This window comes from Dendropsophus ebraccatus, chromosome 6 (genome assembly GCF_027789765.1).
Source record: "Dendropsophus ebraccatus isolate aDenEbr1 chromosome 6, aDenEbr1.pat, whole genome shotgun sequence".
Classification (NCBI taxonomy): Eukaryota; Metazoa; Chordata; class Amphibia; order Anura; family Hylidae; genus Dendropsophus; species Dendropsophus ebraccatus.
In genome coordinates this window covers 142366248-142386065 of record NC_091459.1, presented here as the reverse complement: position 1 = coordinate 142386065, position 19818 = coordinate 142366248, and the positions used below count along the sequence as shown (strand labels likewise).

Sequence of the window (19818 nt, the reverse complement as noted above, 5' to 3'; positions counted from 1 at the left end):
AAAAGGCACAGCTTCTTTATTGGAAAAAACAGCGCCACCCCCGTCCTCAGGTTGTTTGTGGTATTACAACTCAGCTCCAATCACTTCAAGGGAATTGGGCTACCCCCCCCCCCCCCTCCTCCACACACATACACACAGACTGAGCACATGAAAGATGCTGTACCTGGCAGAAGGCCGCCATGTTTATCTAAGCTTGGGTAACCTCTTTCCACAAACAGGCATAGGGTTGGGACTGAAGCCCACTGTATACCCGGTGGCTTTCAGCAGTTGATGGCCGTCACTAATTGCTATATGCATGACATCTATTTAACTATTTAAATATGACAAACAATTAAAGGGAATGTGTCGCCTTTTACTGATTAGAGTCAGATACTAAAACTTTTATTCTAATCTGTTTCTACTTTCTGATTGTAATTTTATTATTTCACTTTTTGTACATTGTTATGGGGGGCAACCATATTGCCTGAGCTGTTCTTAACAGCATTTAGTGACGTGCTTTACAGCAAGACTCATGGACATAGACGACAACAGACAGACACTATCCCCTTGGATGAATGTGAGACATTACTTACTAAAAATTCTTAAAAAATTTGTTTAACTTAGAATCGTTATTTAAACAGTAGGTCGCTTTCTGATGATACATTGCCTGTAAATGACATTGCTGTGTGTCAGTGTCAGTGGTTAGAACATGGACAATTTTAAGGCTTGTTGAATCCTATGAGTCTATTAATACGATCCGTGCAGCAAAAAATTATGACATGTCCCAAGTTTGGTGCGGGATTGTGGCACAGATCCTGCAATAGAACTCTATCTCGATGCGATCCATGTTTTTCAATGATTCCACAGATGCCACATCCATTGAGTCTGCGAAAAACACAGATCCCATGTCACCTGCAAAGAGGGGGGGGGGGGGGGGGGGGGGCGCTCCTGGGCACACTAAAATCTCTACTGGGAATTTGCCTAATAAAACCTATTACAGAGTTCTTTTAAAATTGCCTGTACTGGTTTAAATTTGAACGATATAACAATTTTTTGCACAATAATTTTTCGGTGTTAGGGTATGTTCACACTATGGCCTACCACGGATTCTGAAGCTCGACACTGCTGCTCCCATAGGCTTCATTCTATGGTTTGGCAGATTTTGCCGTCCGCCCTAAGAATGAACCTGCTTATTCTTCAGAATCTGCCAAACCATAGAATGAAGCCTATGGGAGCAGCAGATATGCGAGCGGCCGCAAGTGGGGCGAGCCACAGAGTTCGCGGCGGGTGAACCACTGGGATTCCGCAGTGTGGATGTACCCCTAATAGGGCCCTTAGATCATCAGTGTAAAGAGCTCATCCTGTACAGCCGTTCTCCCGACAAGCAGATTGGTAGCCCTGCCCATTCTCTGACCAACAACTGCTGAGTGACAGCTGTCTGCCTATAAGGCTGTGTATGGCGGCCCTATTCCACCGGACGATTATCGTTCGCATAATCGTTAACGATCTCAAACGACCGCTATGGCGAAAGACCTGAAAACGTTCACTCATTTCCATGGAACGATAATCGTTACTTATGATCGTATTTGCGATAGTTTTTTCTTTACTATTGCGTTCGTATCTACTGCGAACGATGTCTTATTTAATGCGAACGATTTGCGAATGAGCAAAGATAAAAATAGGTCCAGGTCTTAGGGCCCTATATCACCAAACGATCATCGTTCAGATTATCGTTAAATCTCTAACGATAATCATTCGGTTGAAATGCAGTTAACGATTAACGACCGAACGAGAAATCGTTGATCGCTTTATAAGACCTGGACCTATTTTTATTGTTGCTCATTCGCAAAACGTTCGCATTTAATAAGATGTTGTTTGGTCGTTCGCAGTAGATACGAAGGCAATAGCGAAGAAATAGCGGAGAAAAAACGATCGCAAATACGATCATAAGTAACTATTATCGTTCCATGGAAATAAGTGAACGTTTTCAAGTCTTTCGCAATAGCGGTCGTTTGAGATCGTTAATCGGTAACGATTATGCGAACGATAATCGTCCGGTGGAATAGGGCCCTAACACTATGGTTACTCGAATATCACAGACTTGTATAGTTCACCAGACCCAATAGGAGCTTAGAGGATGGGGTACTACACCTCATTCTGCACATTGTGAAGGACCCTGAGAGGTTAAAGCATGGATGACCACCCACCAGTCTGCTCCACATCTCCATACCATTTACTCAATGCCAGGGATGGGGAACCTTCGGCCCTCCAGCTGTTGCAAAACTACAATTCCCACCATGCCTGGACAGCCGAAGGCTGTCCAGGCATGATGGGAGTTGTAGTTTTGCAACAGCTGGAGGGCTAAAGGTTCCCCATCCGTACTCTACTACGCATAACCTTGTTTTAAAACTGAGAATACAATGAGTCCTGAGTAGACGGATGCCGGGATGAATAGGACCTGGCCAATCCTTCCTTATTTTCCTGGTGTTTTCTGGTTAGGGATGATAGGATTCAGGGAGTGACACGCAGGAAGGAGGAGGCAGAGCGATCTGAGTAATGACATTCTCCAGCCGCGTGAGATGGCTGTAATATTCAGCACGATCATACATAACTAAATGACGGCACATGTACTGGACCGCAGCCGGAGCTCCGGGAAATCACCTGCTCAAATACATGTAAAATACTGGGAATCCTCTACTGATGAGAGATTTACCATACGAAAGGGAACCTATCCTGTTAGACATGTAAATTAATCTGCAGGCAGCGTTATATATAGCAGGAGGAGCGGAGACAACTCATATATAGTGTTCAGGATAACTGGTATTTTATTCTTTTAAATTGCAGCTTATTCTTCACCTAGGAGTCCAGTGGGCGGTTCCAGACAAGTGAGTGACAGCTACCTCTGTCCACTCATACAGGGAATGCTGTTTCAGTATAGAGGTTTTCTATAGGGATTTGCTGCTGCTCTGGACAGTTCCTGACATGGACAGAGGTGGCAGCAGAGAGCACTGTGTCAGACTGGAGAGAATACACCACTTCCTGCAGGACACACAGCAGTTGATAAGTACCGGAAAGATCGAGACTTTCAAATAGAAGTAAATTATAAATCAGTATACCTTTCTGACACCAGTTGATTTGAAATAAAAAAAAAATTGCTAGAGTGGCCCTTTAAATTCAGGGACCAGATGCTAAATGACCAGTAGTCTAGTAGGGACTGAAAACTGTATGATCTTCTGATCACCAAGGATCAAATATGGAAGAGCAATGTTGCTTTTATACATCATTTTTGGTGTGAACATATGTAACCTAGCTCCATAAAGTTAGATTAGTCAGATGAAGGGCTCTGTGTGTAAAAAAACAACGTATATGCTAAACATACTGTATACGCGCTTTAAAATGGAACCCTTGGGGTGACAGCTACCATGGCACAGAATCTGTCAGGGGCATGGCGTCCCTACCTGTGATATGCGGCCATCTATATCATTCGTAATGTGGTGTCCCTACATTGTAGTATAGTTTATTGTGCAGCGCTGCTCCTGTATACTATTGTACTCCCATATCCTCTAATTCAGTTTAGCAAAATTCTGGTTATTTCACTAGTTTTCTTTTTGAGAAAAATAGTTATAGCGGCCATGATAACACTGGGCCTGTATACTATTAGCTATATACTTTTATTTGTTCACCATTTTAATGTCGGTACTTACCTCCCGCTCGCCTCTTCTGAAGCCAAACTAACATCATGTGTTCAGAATACAATCTACCTGTATCATTATGTCACTAAATATAGGAACACAATAGATTTCAGCTCCGTCGAGTATAATGGATGGATGAACCGCATATGGATTGACTGTAAGAAGCGACGTCCGCACACTCCATGCACTCGGTATGTGAATAGAGAAACATATAGTTACAGTGAGTCTCATCTCCTTGCTTTACCTTGTTCTAATTATACTTACAAGGACTGAGGCTGATGTTCCCTTCACTCTCTACAATGTACAAGAAAGAAATGTGTAATTACTGAGGCTGTGGTCTGTGTACCGGCCTCCATAATCTCCTCCGCTCCATGGAAGTCAATGGATGAGTACACAACCGCAAGGATTTATCACACCTGCCCCAAAAAGTTCTACCTCTTGTTGTTTATACTCCATAATGCAGAAGGTTTAGGGGAACACTTCATCAAAGGGTTAGGGTCCTATTAGACTAAGCGTTTATTGGCCATATTTTGCTGATTATTGGCCAATAATCGCTTGGTTCAATGGGTGATGTTAATAGGCAATGATCAGCTGACATGCAGGACATTGGCTGATCGTTGTCTTTCAACATGTTGAAAGAGAACGATGCCAATAACAACGGTCGGCTGGCCTTTGCTCCGTGTCATAGGAGCCGCTCTTTTCTATTGATTATTAGATTTTTCGTTGTGCCGTTTAGGTGTGTCCTGTAATATAATTCCATTGACTTCAATGCAAAGGATAGGTCAATTAAAAAAATAATTGACCTAATAATTGAAATGTTCATTATTCTTACAGCTCCGTTTAACAATGGTCGTCGTTCACTACATTGTGTGAACAGCAGTCGTTGTTTGCATTGACTTTAAAGCAAATCATTTAATTATGAAAAGAATGGCCGTTGTGTAAATTGAAAACAGTGGCCATTTTTTTTCCCATAAAAAGAATGTTGTATGAAAATAGCCTCAAGGTCCTCATACTATTTAGTCAAAAGTTGGCCAAACCGACCTGCTTCAACATGACTGGCCTACAGTATGTATGGGGACCTCCTGGATTTTTGGATTTCAATAATCCCAAAATTTACCAATCCTGACACGTGTGTTAGTAAATAGTTGTATTTCTAATGACATAACTCCAGAACATATACTCTCAGAGTTTCCTTTGTGAAGGACTTGGGCTGTCCTTCACACTGAGAGCTCCCAGACCTGTGCGACTCTCAGATCTCAGGAGCTGGAATAGCAGAGCCCAACACAGAACTGTAGAGTGCAGAGCACAGAAGATTCTTACTTCTGGCCAGAACAGCCAACGACTGGAGGTGTCCGCCTTCCACCCAAAGCAGGAGGTGAAAGCAGGCCCGGAGCCTGAAAGAGGGGTAAATCGGTCAGCAAAATAAATACCCCTTTAAGCGGTTTGCACAGCTTTCCAGTAGACGGCTATAGCGTTCTTTTGTGCTGTAAAATAGCAGTGTGCACAACTTCATATATGATCCATAACCAGACATAAAATGTACATTAGCAGCAGTTCCGGGAACTGGCGATAAAATGCCTTTTTGGTATCATTTAATAGCAATGACGCGCCTATGAATTTACGGTTGCATAATCTTCAATTCATAACGTAAAGCCTCATTTTATACAAAGTGTAATTTTTTATTTTTTTTAAGAAAATGCCAGTATTTTGACCCATATTTTTCATGCACCAGTTAACTAGAAAATTACAGAACCTGAAGTGTCCTGATAAAATGTATCAAGGGGATTAGAACAACACAGAAGTCCCCCCGCCGCTGCAAGAAGCGGACGGCGAGTGAATGCTAAAGAAGCTGGAATTATTATATATATATTTTTCTGCCATTGAAAAATTAGGACCTCTGAATTTTTTAATTGTGAGGACTGATCATGAGAAAGCTCGGGGAATGCCGGGGCTCGGGCTCCACAATTTGTGGCCTCCTACATGCCGCACATTTTTAATTTTACACAAGCTGGACGTCTTCCCGGCAGCACATTGATTTGTGGACTACTTCCTAAAACACCCGCAGTGTAATTAAATATTAAGCCCCACTGTGATTTATGCTCTAAGAGGATTACCTGACAGACTGGGAGTAGCTTTCACACATCATCGGGTAAAATGAACTTTTTGATATCGTTAAGTCCATCTTATGTGAGGTAGGATTGATACTCGTATGGACGCTCTCCGTCTTCCGGGCGTTATGATACTACCATGGTTGCTTGGGTTTTGAGCGCTGCCGTCACCAACCTGTGAACGTTGCTGTTTGAATGGTAAAGCTCGGCAGTTAAAACTGTTGACTTGCGGCAACAGAGGCTTAAAGGGGTTGTTCACCAATTTTTTTTTTCTTTCAAATCAACTGGTGCCAGAGATTTGTAATTTACTTCTATTTAAAAATCTTGAGTCTTCCAGTTGTATGTTCTGTAGGAAGTAGTCTATTATTTCCAGTATAACACAGTGCTTTCTGCTGACATCACTGCCTTTAAAGGGGTATTACACCAAAAAGTTTTCTTTTAAATGAACTGGTGACAAAAAGTGCCAGAGTGTATATGTATTTGTAAAAGTAAAATTTTGGGTGGAAATAAAAAGTTAACCTTAAAGGAGAAGTCCGGCAAAAATCATTATTAAAGTATGGTATTGCCCCCCCCCCCCCAAAAAAAAAGTTATATAAATTACCCATATACACTTATTACAGGAAATGCTTATAACGTGCTTTTTTCCCTGCACTTACTACTGCATCAAGGCTTCACTTCCTGGATAACATGGTGATGTCACTTCCTGGATAACATGGTAATGTGACTTCCTGGATAACATGATGTCACTTCCTGGATAACATGGTGATGTCACTTCCTGGATAACATGGTGATGTCACTTCCTGGATAACATGGTGATGTCACTTCCTAAATAACATGGTGATGTCACTTCCTGGATAACATGGTGATGTCACTTCCTGGATAACATGGTAATGTCACCTCCTGGATAACATGGTAATGTCACCTCCTGGATAACATGGTGATGTCACTTCCTAAATAACATGGTGATGTCACTTCCTAAATAACATGGTGATGTCACTTCCTAGATAACATGGTGATGTCACTTCCTGGATAACATGGTGATGTCACTTCCTGGATAACATGGTAATGTCACTTCCTGGATAACATGGTGATGTCACTTCCTGGATAACATGGTGATGTCACTTCCTGGATAACATGGTGATGTCCCTTCCTGGATAACATGGTGATGTCCCTTCCTGGATAACATGGTGATGTCACTTCCTGGATAACATGGTGATGTCCCTTCCTGGATAACATGGTGATGTCCCTTCCTGGATAACATGGTGATGTCCCTTCCTGGATAACATGGTGATGTCCCTTCCTGGATAACATGGTGATGTCCCTTCCTGGATAACATGGTGATGTCCCTTCCTGGATAACATGGTGATGTCACTTCCTGGATAACATGGTGATGTCACTTCCTGGATAAAAAGGTTATGTCCCTTCCTGGATAACATGGTGATGAAGGGCGGCTACTAGTCATCTGGGCGGGGAGCCTAGAAGGATGATTGGCCGGTCAGTGGCCGCTCTGCCTGTTAGTCATCCCTGCAGTGCGCGCTAACAGGCAGAGAGCCATGACTAGTCACAGGTGGCTCCCTGCCAAGATGACTAGTTGCCGCCCCTCTTCTTGCCTCGCACGGCAGAATAAAAGTACTTTTCCTCCTTACTAAAGTTACTGCTGCAGACATAACTGAATGCTATGTGGAAGTCAATGGAAAAATACAATTCCCTGGTTAAAATCAGAAAACTACAGGATAACTATCAATCAGAGCAAATCCTAAATTCCTATTTACTGGATTAGCATAAACCTCTTTGCCCCCATAACTACTGCAGGCGTCCGCTCCACCTTCACAGCTCAGGTCAGGCCGGGGTTAATCGTATATTCTCTGTATAAGGATCTCTCTCTTCTCTCGGTTTTTGCCTCACTGGATAAAGAAGTAAAATTGTCTTATTGATGGGAAAGTAATGATAGACAAAGATGTTAAGGAATGTTAAATATTTTTTCTCAGACGCCTCCGACTGAGTTTTGAAAGTTGCAAGAAAACTGTCAGGCAATAAAGCAGAAGCAGCGAAGCCGGCAAAGTATTTATTTCTATCAATCCTTATTTCTCTGTGGACAAACTCTCCGACACTAAAGTTTTCACATAAATGGGTTTTCTTGGCTGTGTTGAAATGCCGACGTCTTCACAGGAATCTAAGCGGCGGAGATCACGGAGCCCGAAAGTGGAGGATGTCTCTGATACTTAATTACGAGGTCTACCTTATATACATAGATGTGCTCCGCACCGGGAACAGGCTGCAGTAGCCCGCCATTAGGAGCCGCTAAACATCGCCTTTAATAATGATGGTTATTTTATGTTTATGTTATTTTATGGTTATGTTATGTTTTATGCACGTGGCCTGGAATCATACCTGAATAATTTTTATTCTTTTGGTAAAAATGCGGGAAGGGGGGGGGGGGGGGGGCGACAAAAAACTTTCCATTAATCAAAGCAAACATGGAGGTGCGTAGACTATCCCTGCCCCTATCTAAGGCTTATTGTAAAGAACAATATTTCCATCAGTATTCTGCAACAACAGTGTTTGCTCTTTCATGTTCAAGGCAGCATAGTTCTGGCTTACAAATACTGCTGTGTGAAGAGGGGCTAATGCCGACAACATAGGTTCAAAGACTTAGGGCCCTATAACACGGAATGATAATCGTCCGAATTGTCCCCATCCGGATGGTTATCGCTCCGTGTAATAAACACAATGATCAGCCGATGACACGATCATTGGGTGATCATTGATATAGGTTTGGACCTATAATTGTCAGGCGCCGCCCGCACGCATCGCTATGTGTTATAGCTGTGCACTGCCGGTGGCTGACGATTTACAAACTCTACTCTACTCTATTATCCATTACCTATCCATGCTATAGGGCTCCTCTTGTGGTCTTCTCACCGAGTCCCGTGCGCTGCAGCTCCAGAGTGACCTGTCTGAGCGGACAGGCCGCTCAGCCAATCACTGTCCGGGACTGCCGCGGCCAGTGATTAGCTGAGCGGCCTGTCAGCTCAGACAGGCCAGGCCGCTCTGGAGCTGCAGCGCGCAGGACCCGGTGAGAAGAAGATCGCAAGAGGAGCCCTACAGCATGGATAGGTAAGGTATAGAGTTTAAGCAAGGGCTGCAAGGACATCGGTAACGATGTCCATACAACCCTTGTTAAACAATTATCGGGCCTTGTAATAGGCCCAGTAAACGAGAGCCGATCTAACAGATTGGCGCTTGTTTACAGTTATTATGGGGCCCCCATCGGCCTGTGTAATAGGATCCTAAGCTAGCGTTTATCCAGATTGTGTTCATGGTTTCCTGATTCTGGTTTTTGGCTTCACGACTTTGCCTTTGACTTACAACTTTGTACCGCACCAACCGCCTGTTACCGGCCTTGTTACCTGATCCCGCTTTCAGTACATACCAATACCATCCATATTAGAGAGGAATAGACTAGAATCTTACGTTTGACCTTCCTTTGTGTAATCCCATTAAAAGATTGTGCTCAAAGTAGTGAAGAACACACGCACACACACTGGAACTGATTGTTAGCCTTTTGGCCTAGGCTTAGGTCATCTGCTTTTGAAAATGACTTCTTAGGGGGGACTGTTAACGGATGTCATATTTTGTATAGTTAGTGAAGCCATTTGAATACGGAGCTGACCTTCTAAACACAGAGTTGTTTACATTCCTTAAAGCTCATGTAAGTAAGACTAGTGCTATGCAAGTAACTCTTTTTGTACCTCAGCCAATGAAGTACTGACACAAGCCTTAGTAGAAAAAACCCTGAGGATATATATAATGGCCACCATCTTTGAATAAATGAGATCTGCTTTGACCCCGTACGAGGTGTCAGTGTAATTCATCTCCATGTACATGAGATAATACTTTTAACTGTTGATTTGGAACAGACCGTCATTATGACAGCACTCTTGAGGTGCATCCATATAAATAGGACTCTCCATCGCAGCCTATGGGTAGTCCTTGACCATTTCTCTATCTCCCCGTAAAATATTTACATGTCCACCTTGCTCCTCCTGAAGCTAGGCCCAGTATACAAGGAGGCAAGTCTCCTATTTAGTGTAGGTACCCTTCGGGTTGAGAGCACCTTTTTGTAGCATATGGGCACTAATTTTCTAAAATGATCACCCGATAAAAATATGTCTGTCTTATGACGGCAGACGTCCACTTACTTTCAGCTGTTGTACATAAAAAAAGTCATAGTACATTACATGTGGCCACTCGAATGTAACACATGGACAGACCAGGTCCACTGCTGGTTAGCGGTTCTGTGCTTTGGGTCACAGAGGGAGGTCCGATGCAGCAGGTCAATATGCCCTAACAGGACATATGCAAAGGGACAGCCCAATTTACAATATTTAGCGTTTGCATATTACTTATTACCTGCAGTGACAGTGAAAACCCAAAACCATTGCACCAAAAGAAAGAAAAACAAAAAAAATAAAGAGAATATGATGACGCTACCTCCTTGTCTGGCCATGAAGCTTTCAGGACGGCCTGTGTTCTGAAAAATACCAACAGCTTGCTGTCCTCATCGCTCAGATTAAACGCCTGTTCCATAATCTGTAGAACATCAATCCTGGGTTTCACCGGTAACGAATCATCACCACAAAACGGCCGTAACCAGTCCAAGAGGTCGTCGGACGAGACAAGCTTCTCCCTATAAAATGAAAGAGGTAACTGAAAATCTGTATACAAGGTATATACAGTAGTAGCTGCTGTAGTCACAGTCTGTGACTACAGCAGCTACTACTGTATATACCTCCCACTTGGATATAGGAATACAGGACAACTAGAGCAAGAACAGTAAAATAAAAACCAATATATAGAAGTTTTGCAACAATATATGGAATACATACAACCACCATGACGTACCTGAAGCTTAGTATAACAGTTCTAACAGGCCATTGCGCGTCCTTACCTTACTAGATGGTTACAAAGGACATTGAGGAGATTCAATTTGTGCAAACTCATTTTTCTTAGAATTATTCTTTAGCAATAAGCTGAGTACAGGGTGTCCTGCTGATTGGACACCCCCCCCCCCACCACCACCATAATGATCAACTGCAAGATGTGTATGATGGGGCAGGTTGTGGATGAATGATGACAGCAGTGGGCAGGAAAGAAAGCTAAGGGGGCGAGTACGCAAACAGACCAATGACAAAGATGCATGATGGGAAATGTAGTTTCCTGGACGGCGCCATCTTGGATATAGATCAGCTTTTAGGAAAAATTTGTAACTCATGAGAAAGGAGAAAGACAGGAGATGGCTCAAAATACTCAGGGGGAATTGGTGGGTAAGGCCAGGTAGCAGTTCATTTTTTGGAAAGACAGGGGGTGCAGGACAATACTAAACACAGGAAACTTACCTACCCTCATGCCCCATAGCAATGTTCCTGGGTCCCTATGATAGCCACGGATGTCCTGCAGCTTTCCTGGCTGCAATGTCAGCTAAGTGGCACTGACTGGCGGAGTAGGCAATTGCTCAGCCGGGCCGTTACGTTGCAGCTGGAAGAGCCTGTCGGACGTACCTGATCTTCAGCATTGGAAAACAGACGGAAACACCTGTCAAAGGGACCCAGGCGCAGCGGACCAGAGGCACGAGGAGGGGTGAGCTCATTTTCTTGCACCCCTATGCCAGCCTGTCTGCCGTTTTTCATTTTCTTAGGGCTTCCTCTTTAAGGCTGGGTTCACACACAGTATATTTTAGTCAGTATTGTGGTCCTCATGGCAACCAAAACCAGGAGTGGATTGAAAACACAGATAGACTTTGTTCACACAATGTTGAAATTGAGTGGATGGCCGCCATATAACAGTAAATAACGGCCATTATTTCAATACAACAGCCGTTGTTTTAAAGTAAAAGCAAATATTTGTCATTAAATGACGGCCATCCACTCAATTTCAACATTATGTGGACAGAGCCTTTCTGTGTTTTCAATCCACTCCTGGTTTTGGTTGCCATGAGGACCAAATACTGCCTGAAATATACTGTGTGTGAACCCAGCCTAAGGTTGGATTGGAGGGAAGCAAGGGTGCTAGATGGAAGCCCAGAGAGTAGAATGTTGCAGTAATCATTTGGATAACATAGAGACAGAGTACCCTCGGCCCGTTGGCTTCAATTCTGCCATCCTTGTGTTACATCTGAATGGCCACCACGTAACGCCTTCATTTCCATTGCTCCAGCTTTTGCAAGGAAAATGCAGAGTTGGGCCGTAACCTCCCCAATGAATCTGCCTGGGGTGACAGGAGTCAGACCTGGAACAATTGGCTGGTCGGTTTGTGTAATGTATTGCTATGCTGGGTCATCCAGTGATAGAGTTGCTATAGCTAGTCTCCAATCTGGCTAATAGATGAAGGTCCAGAACAGAACATCGGACAATGAGATTCTAAGTATATAACCTCTGCACAAAAAAGAAAAACCAGGGCAAAATGAGAGCCCCTCCACTTTTCCTTTTCCTCGAGACCTAAGTAGTTAGTTTGGCTACTCGCATATATATATATATATATATATATATATATATATATATATATATATATTATTTCACCCTTTTTCCATGTTGACTTTGCAACCTAACAGCATTTAATAAAGAAGAATCCTTTCATAGAACTCGTGCAACTATTCTTGCTTCAACCTTCTGAGGATCCTGCTGGCATAAGGAGAGAGCTTTATACAGAGAGCAGAGAGAGGTGAGCGGCCTCACGGCTGGACGGCATCGCAGAACCTGCCCAACTCGGAAGCAACAAAATAACGCCATCAAATAGGGGAATTACCCGGCCACATATTGAACTGCAATTTTATGGGAAATTTACATGGGTCTGTGGGGGAGGGGCTAACCAAGAGGGTGGGGGCATTTACGTATTAAATTTATAGCCAATGTACGCCAATTCGGACGAATTCTGAGGCTGAAAGCACTGATGGGGGGTTTATGCGCTAGATTTACAAGTGTAAGTATTATTGGAATCATTAAAGGGGTATTCCACCATAACTTTTCATATGTTGCTTCCCATGGTGAGACTAACAATTCCTTCCATACTTGTTATTATCTATTCAGTCTCCTTCCCCCAGTTCTCAGCTGCTGCTTTCTGCTGAAGATACAGAAATCTGTATGTTAGCTTTTCTCTCTGTCTCCTCTCCCCCCCCCCCCCTCCCTTCTAAGATGGGAGATGTAAACAAATCCCGGGCTGGCTTTATCTATAACTTTGTAGCTTCCCAGCAATGCTGGGAGGGTTATTCTGAGGTCAGATTGTTACAATGAGACAAAAGTTACGATGTTGCAGGTACAGCCTGCCAGGGACTTGTTTCCATCAGCCGTCTCAGAAGGGAGGGGGAAGGAGGAGACACAGAGAAAAGCTCACACACAAAATTTTGTGTTTTCAGCAGCAGCTGCTCAGCCAGTGACGGATCAGCACTATGGAGCGGCAGTGCTCCTAATGGTCTTACCGGACAGTGGAGAACACAATTAACTGCACCGAAATGGCACAGAGGAGGATAATTAGACACATACCCTCCTCCTCAGCGTCTCCTGTACATGTCCTTATATCCGTCTAACCAGCTGATAGTTCCCCTTTAATGGTTCATCTATTTTTGCACACTAGGGTGCCTGATTCTTTGTGCGGTGAGCTTATGTGAGGCCTGACAGGTTCAAAGGGGAATGGCTGTAGGTTATCTGTGACCTGAACTGCTGAGCTTATGGGTGTGGGGAGGTGTACTGTTATCTTGACCTCATCTCAATATGCAAAGATAGGCAGCGTAAATGCAGACAGAAGTAGCTGTGGCCAAAAGCCAAATCATGACATGACTTGAAGGAGAGGGATTTGTTGTAGTGTAGCCAAAAAGACCCAACAATACTGGTGGCCTTAAAATTTCAGTAACTTGAGGGGCTGCAGTTTTGCGTTTTTTTGGATACAATTCAACATAGTGCTCTTCACATCAACCTTTGACTTTCCACCACAGCTACGTCAGTCTGTAGGTTTGGCCTTTGGGGTAATATCCTCAACCCAACTCACCACAAGTCCAATCCCCAAAAACAAAGCACAAGAAACCAGGGAGGATGTTTTTGCTAGAGACAAAGCATCTATGAATAAGAGATACACTTTGAGAAAGAATGTGTGGCACTCACCAATAAATACCTGCAATAAAAAAGTCTTTTATTCCGATTCAGGTCATGGAAGAGTAACAGATAATACAGGCAATAGACAGTTTCACGCTTTAATACATCACACACTTCCTCTCGGCCTTCTCGGTCATTCTTCCATGACCTGAATCGGAATAAAAAGACTTTTTTATTTCAAGTATTTATTGGTGAGTGCCACATGTTCTTTCTTAAAGTGTATTTGGATGAAGATTTCTCACTCTTTGCGTGTTGAGCACTACTGAAGTTCAAAAATTAAGCCTTCCGCAAGAAGGTCCACACGTGTTCCAGTGATTAATTGCGGCATTATAACCTGTAGTAGTGCTGGGGTATGCCTTCATGGTTATGACCTATGAATAAGAGCATTACCCCCCACCCCACTTGTGGCACTGCACATTATTTAGAAAATTAGAAGACTCTGTGTGAAACAACAAATTTATTTTTCCCAGAACCCAAAAAGCAACACTCAGCCCATCCTGTCACCGCTTGGTGCATCTTGTATACTTCACTGCTTACCAGCCTCTCCTGAGTAATCCCACTACTTCTGCTGGCAGCCTGCACAGCAATGACATGGCTGCCTCACACCGCCGCCTGTGCTTTCTGTGCCTGCCCTTGACATACACAAAGGGACATTGTTCTGGGATCAGATCTAACCTTGCTGATGACTATCCAGTCTGAAGTGCAATAATTAAGTTCCTAGGTCCTCCTGTGGCTGCGGCCAATCTCCCCCCGTCCCTGAGCGGCTTCTGCGGCTGAGGACACAGGGGCTCGGCTCTGCTGATCACATGCATGCTCTGGGAGTGTGCGGCACACAGCAGCCGACACACAAAGACAACCGCACGCTGACATACTGCACCCACACATGGGATTTGATTTTATTTATTCTATTTTACACAGAATCAGACTACAATGTAGCGGAGCTGCTACTGCCATTACTGGTATAACGCATAAGGCTATAGGCCCCCATGCAGTCCTATGTAAAACCTGCAGACAATATATGAGTCTTATGAGCTCTGCTGTATCCCAGACTGCCTTGATTCTATGGGATAGCACAGCAGAATAGAAGGGTATATACCACCGCATTCAATTCCCAAAGAACAAACTCAGCGGCACTCCCCCATATTAAAGAAGAATCCATTATTAAAGGGGTTGTTCATCGAAAAACAATTCTTTCAAATCAACTGGTGACAGAAAGCAATGGAGATTGGTCATTTACGGTTATTAAACAAATGTAAAGTCTCCCAGTACTTATCAGCTGCTGTATTGTCCTGCAGGAAGTGGTGTATTCTTTCCAGTCTGACACAGTGCTCTCCCGCTGTCCATGTCAGGAACTGTCCAGAGCAGCAGCAAATCCCCATAGAAAACCTCTCCTGCTCTCCAGACTGGAAAGGATACACCACTTCCTGCAGGACATACAGCAGCTAATAAGTACTGGAAGACTTGAGATTTTTTTTTTTTATACAAGTAAATTACGAATCTATGGCACTTGCTGGGACCAGTTGATTTGAATTTTTTTTTTTCCTGTGTACTACGCCTTTAAGGAAGTTACAGCAACTAATGTCAATAATTGAAATGAACATTCAGGGCTGAGCTGATGTGTAGGGTGCTCGGGGCAGAGGGTCCGGGTGTGACACATCTCTGGGGTGTCGTGCATTGACCCATCAACCATTGCTACTATTTGCTGCATCTGCTATGTGCTTCTCATGTCCCGGGCTCTGCCGCATCTGGACTAGAGGAGACAGGTCGGGTATTCCCCTCACCTTGATACGCTCCGGCAAACAAGAATGTTATTCAAATGCCATATTATCATAATTCGATTTAATCTTACAGGATAATACATTTACGTAGCCTACAGATACAAAGGCAGGAAGTAATAACCCTATATTTAACATAATGTGACATATGGGAGAATAAAAAGCACTCAAGCGATGACAGAAGCACAGTCACCATTAATTCCCATTGCCCTTCTATCTAAAACAGGTTATTCTTACACATTATGTGCTGGCCAGTGGAGCGACCTTTACTGGAGACAAGTGTGACCTCAATCCCTATATATATATATATATATATATATATATATATATATATATATATGAGCTCCCTGTACTGGGTGGGAGTGGGGGAGGGGCATGGTCTGCATAGCGGGGTCTACAGCTCTATACTCTGACCCAGGAAAGTCTCCCTCACCTCCCAAATCATAGCAGATCCACTTCAGGCTGGGGCTTGCATCAGGGGACAGGACTGTGGAGGTAATCTCTTCATAGTTCCCAGACAGAGAGTGCTGCTATACTGTGCCTACATCTGCCCTGCTCATTCCTCCATACTCCCTGCAGTCTCTGTCAGCCCTTGTGTTTCCCATCCTCTCCATTCCTGCTATCATGTGCCTGCACTTACACTCAGCTATACACACTGCTGCTATAATGTGCCTGCACTAACACTCTCTGTCACTGTCCTTCTGCACAGCTCGGTAATTTTCACTTCCTGATTGGTTCATGCTGAACACACCCCCTTCACCGCTGCTGTCATGTGACCACACAGACCCTGGACAGCAGCCCTGCTTCTCTATTCTAGCCTGTTGTACTACACTACTGCATAATGGGGATCTACTGTTCTATCCTATAACTACAAACTGCTGCAGTTTTTTTCAGTAAAAGTTTATATGTATTCATGAGGATTGGCATTCTCAGTGTTTGTCCCATTCAGCGCTGCCTACCTATCAATAATACTTCCAAGCAGAAATTAAGCCACCTGCTCAATCAAAATACACATATTTTTAGGGGAAAAAATCCACATTGGGGTTATTACATATACAGCGGACATTGCACGTATTCCCATGTAATATAGAGAGAACATCGCACGTATTCCCATGTAATAAAGAGCGGACATCGCACGTATTCCCATGTAATATAGAGCGGACATTGCACGTATTCCCATGTAATACAGAGCAGACATCGCACGTATTCCCATGTAATATATAGAGCGGACATCGCACATATTCCCATGTAATATATAGAGCGGACATCGCACGTATTCCCATGTAATATATAGAGCGGACATCGCACGTATTCCCATGTAATATATAGAGCGGACATCGCACGTATTCCCATGTAATATATAGAGCAGACATTGCACGTATTCCCATGTAATATAAAGCGGACATCGCACGTATTTATGTTATATAGAGCGGACATCGCACGTATTCCCATGTAATATTAAGCGGACATCGCACGTATTCCCATGTAATATAGAGCGGACATCGCACGTATTCCCATGTAATATTAAGCGGACATCGCACGTATTCCCATGTAATATAGAGCAGACATCGCACGTATTCCCATGTAATATATAGAGCGGACATCGCACGTATTCCCATGTAATACAGAGCGGACATCCCATGTATTCCCATGTACATCGCACGTATTCCCATGTAATACAGAGCGGACATCGCACGTATTCCCATGTAATATATAGAGCGGACATCGCACGTATTCCCATGTAATATAGAGCGGACATCGCACGTATTCCCATGTAATATATAGAGCGGACATCGCACGTATTCCCATGTAATATAGAGCGGACATCGCACGTATTCCCATGTAATATAGAGCGGGCATCGCACGTACTCCCATGTAATATAGAGCGGACATTGCACGTATTCCCATTTAATATAGAGCAGACATCGCACGTATTCCCATGTAATATAGAGCGGACATCGCACGTATTCCCATGTAATACAGAGCGGAAGTCCCTTGTATTCCCATGTACATCGCACGTATTCGCATCTAATATAGAGCGGACATCGCACGTATTCCCATGTAATATATAGAGCGGACATCGCACGTATTCCCATGTAATATAGAGCGGACATAGCACGTATTCCCATGTAATATAGAGCGGACATAGCACGTATTCCCATGTAATATAGAGCGGACATTGCACGTATTCCCATGTAATATATAGAGCGGAGATCGCACGTATTCCCATGTAATATATAGAGCGGACATCGCACGTATTCCCATGTAATATATAGAGCGGACATCGCACGTATTCCCATGTAATATATAGAGCGGACATCGCACGTATTCCCATGTAATATAGAGCGGACATCGCACGTATTCCCATGTAATATAGAGCGGACATCGCACGTATTCCCATGTAATATAGAGCGGACATCGCACGTATTCCCATGTAATATAAAGCGGACATCGCACGTATTCCCATGTAATATATAGAGCGGACATCGCACGTATTCCCATGTAATATAGAGCGGACATCGCACGTATTCCCATGTAATATAGAGCGGACATTGCACGCATTCCCATGTAATATAGAGCGGACATTGCACGTATTCCCATGTAATATATAGAGCGGAGATCGCACGTATTCCCATGTAATATTAAGCGGACATCGCACGTATTCCCATGTAATATAGAGCGGACATCGCACGTATTCCCATGTAATATTAAGCGGACATCGCACGTATTCCCATGTAATATAGAGCAGACATCGCACGTATTCCCATGTAATATATAGAGCGGACATCGCACGTATTCCCATGTAATACAGAGCGGACATCCCATGTATTCCCATGTACATCGCACGTATTCCCATGTAATACAGAGCGGACATCGCACGTATTCCCATGTAATATATAGAGCGGACATCGCACGTATTCCCATGTAATATAGAGCGGACATCGCACGTATTCCCATGTAATATATAGAGCGGACATCGCACGTATTCCCATGTAATATAGAGCGGACATCGCACGTATTCCCATGTAATATAGAGCGGGCATCGCACGTACTCCCATGTAATATAGAGCGGACATTGCACGTATTCCCATTTAATATAGAGCAGACATCGCACGTATTCCCATGTAATATAGAGCGGACATCGCACGTATTCCCATGTAATACAGAGCGGAAGTCCCATGTATTCCCATGTACATCGCACGTATTCGCATCTAATATAGAGCGGACATCGCACGTATTCCCATGTAATATATAGAGCGGACATCGCACGTATTCCCATGTAATATAGAGCGGACATAGCACGTATTCCCATGTAATATAGAGCGGACATTGCACGCATTCCCATGTAATATAGAGCGGACATTGCACGTATTCCCATGTAATATATTGAGCGGACATTACACGTATTCCCATGTAACGCAGAGCGGACATTGCATGTATTCCATGTAATATAGAGCGGACATCGCACGTATTCCCATGTAATATATAGAGCGGACATCGCACGTATTCCCATGTAATATATAGAGCAGACATTGCACGTATTCCCATGTAATATAAAGCGGACATCGCACGTATTTATGTTATATAGAGCGGACATCGCACGTATTCCCATGTAATATTAAGCGGACATCGCACGTATTCCCATGTAATATAGAGCGGACATCGCACGTATTCCCATGTAATATTAAGCGGACATCGCACGTATTCCCATGTAATATAGAGCAGACATCGCACGTATTCCCATGTAATATATAGAGCGGACATCGCACGTATTCCCATGTAATACAGAGCGGACATCCCATGTATTCCCATGTACATCGCACGTATTCCCATGTAATACAGAGCGGACATCGCACGTATTCCCATGTAATATATAGAGCGGACATCGCACGTATTCCCATGTAATATAGAGCGGACATCGCACGTATTCCCATGTAATATATAGAGCGGACATCGCACGTATTCCCATGTAATATAGAGCGGACATCGCACGTATTCCCATGTAATATAGAGCGGGCATCGCACGTACTCCCATGTAATATAGAGCGGACATTGCACGTATTCCCATTTAATATAGAGCAGACATCGCACGTATTCCCATGTAATATAGAGCGGACAT

General features: G+C 43.6%; 1 protein-coding gene across 2 annotated transcripts in view; it reads right to left on the bottom strand.

Moving 5' to 3' along the window:
• Positions 1 to 19818, bottom strand: part of NBAS (NBAS subunit of NRZ tethering complex) — a 445751-nt gene that overhangs the window by 72972 nt on the left and 352961 nt on the right. For both annotated transcript variants that reach the window (XM_069973153.1, XM_069973154.1), the window contains exon 48: positions 10274 to 10469. In XM_069973153.1, coding sequence (XP_069829254.1) covers positions 10274 to 10469 — 196 coding nt within the window. The remainder of the gene's footprint in view (positions 1 to 10273; positions 10470 to 19818) is intronic.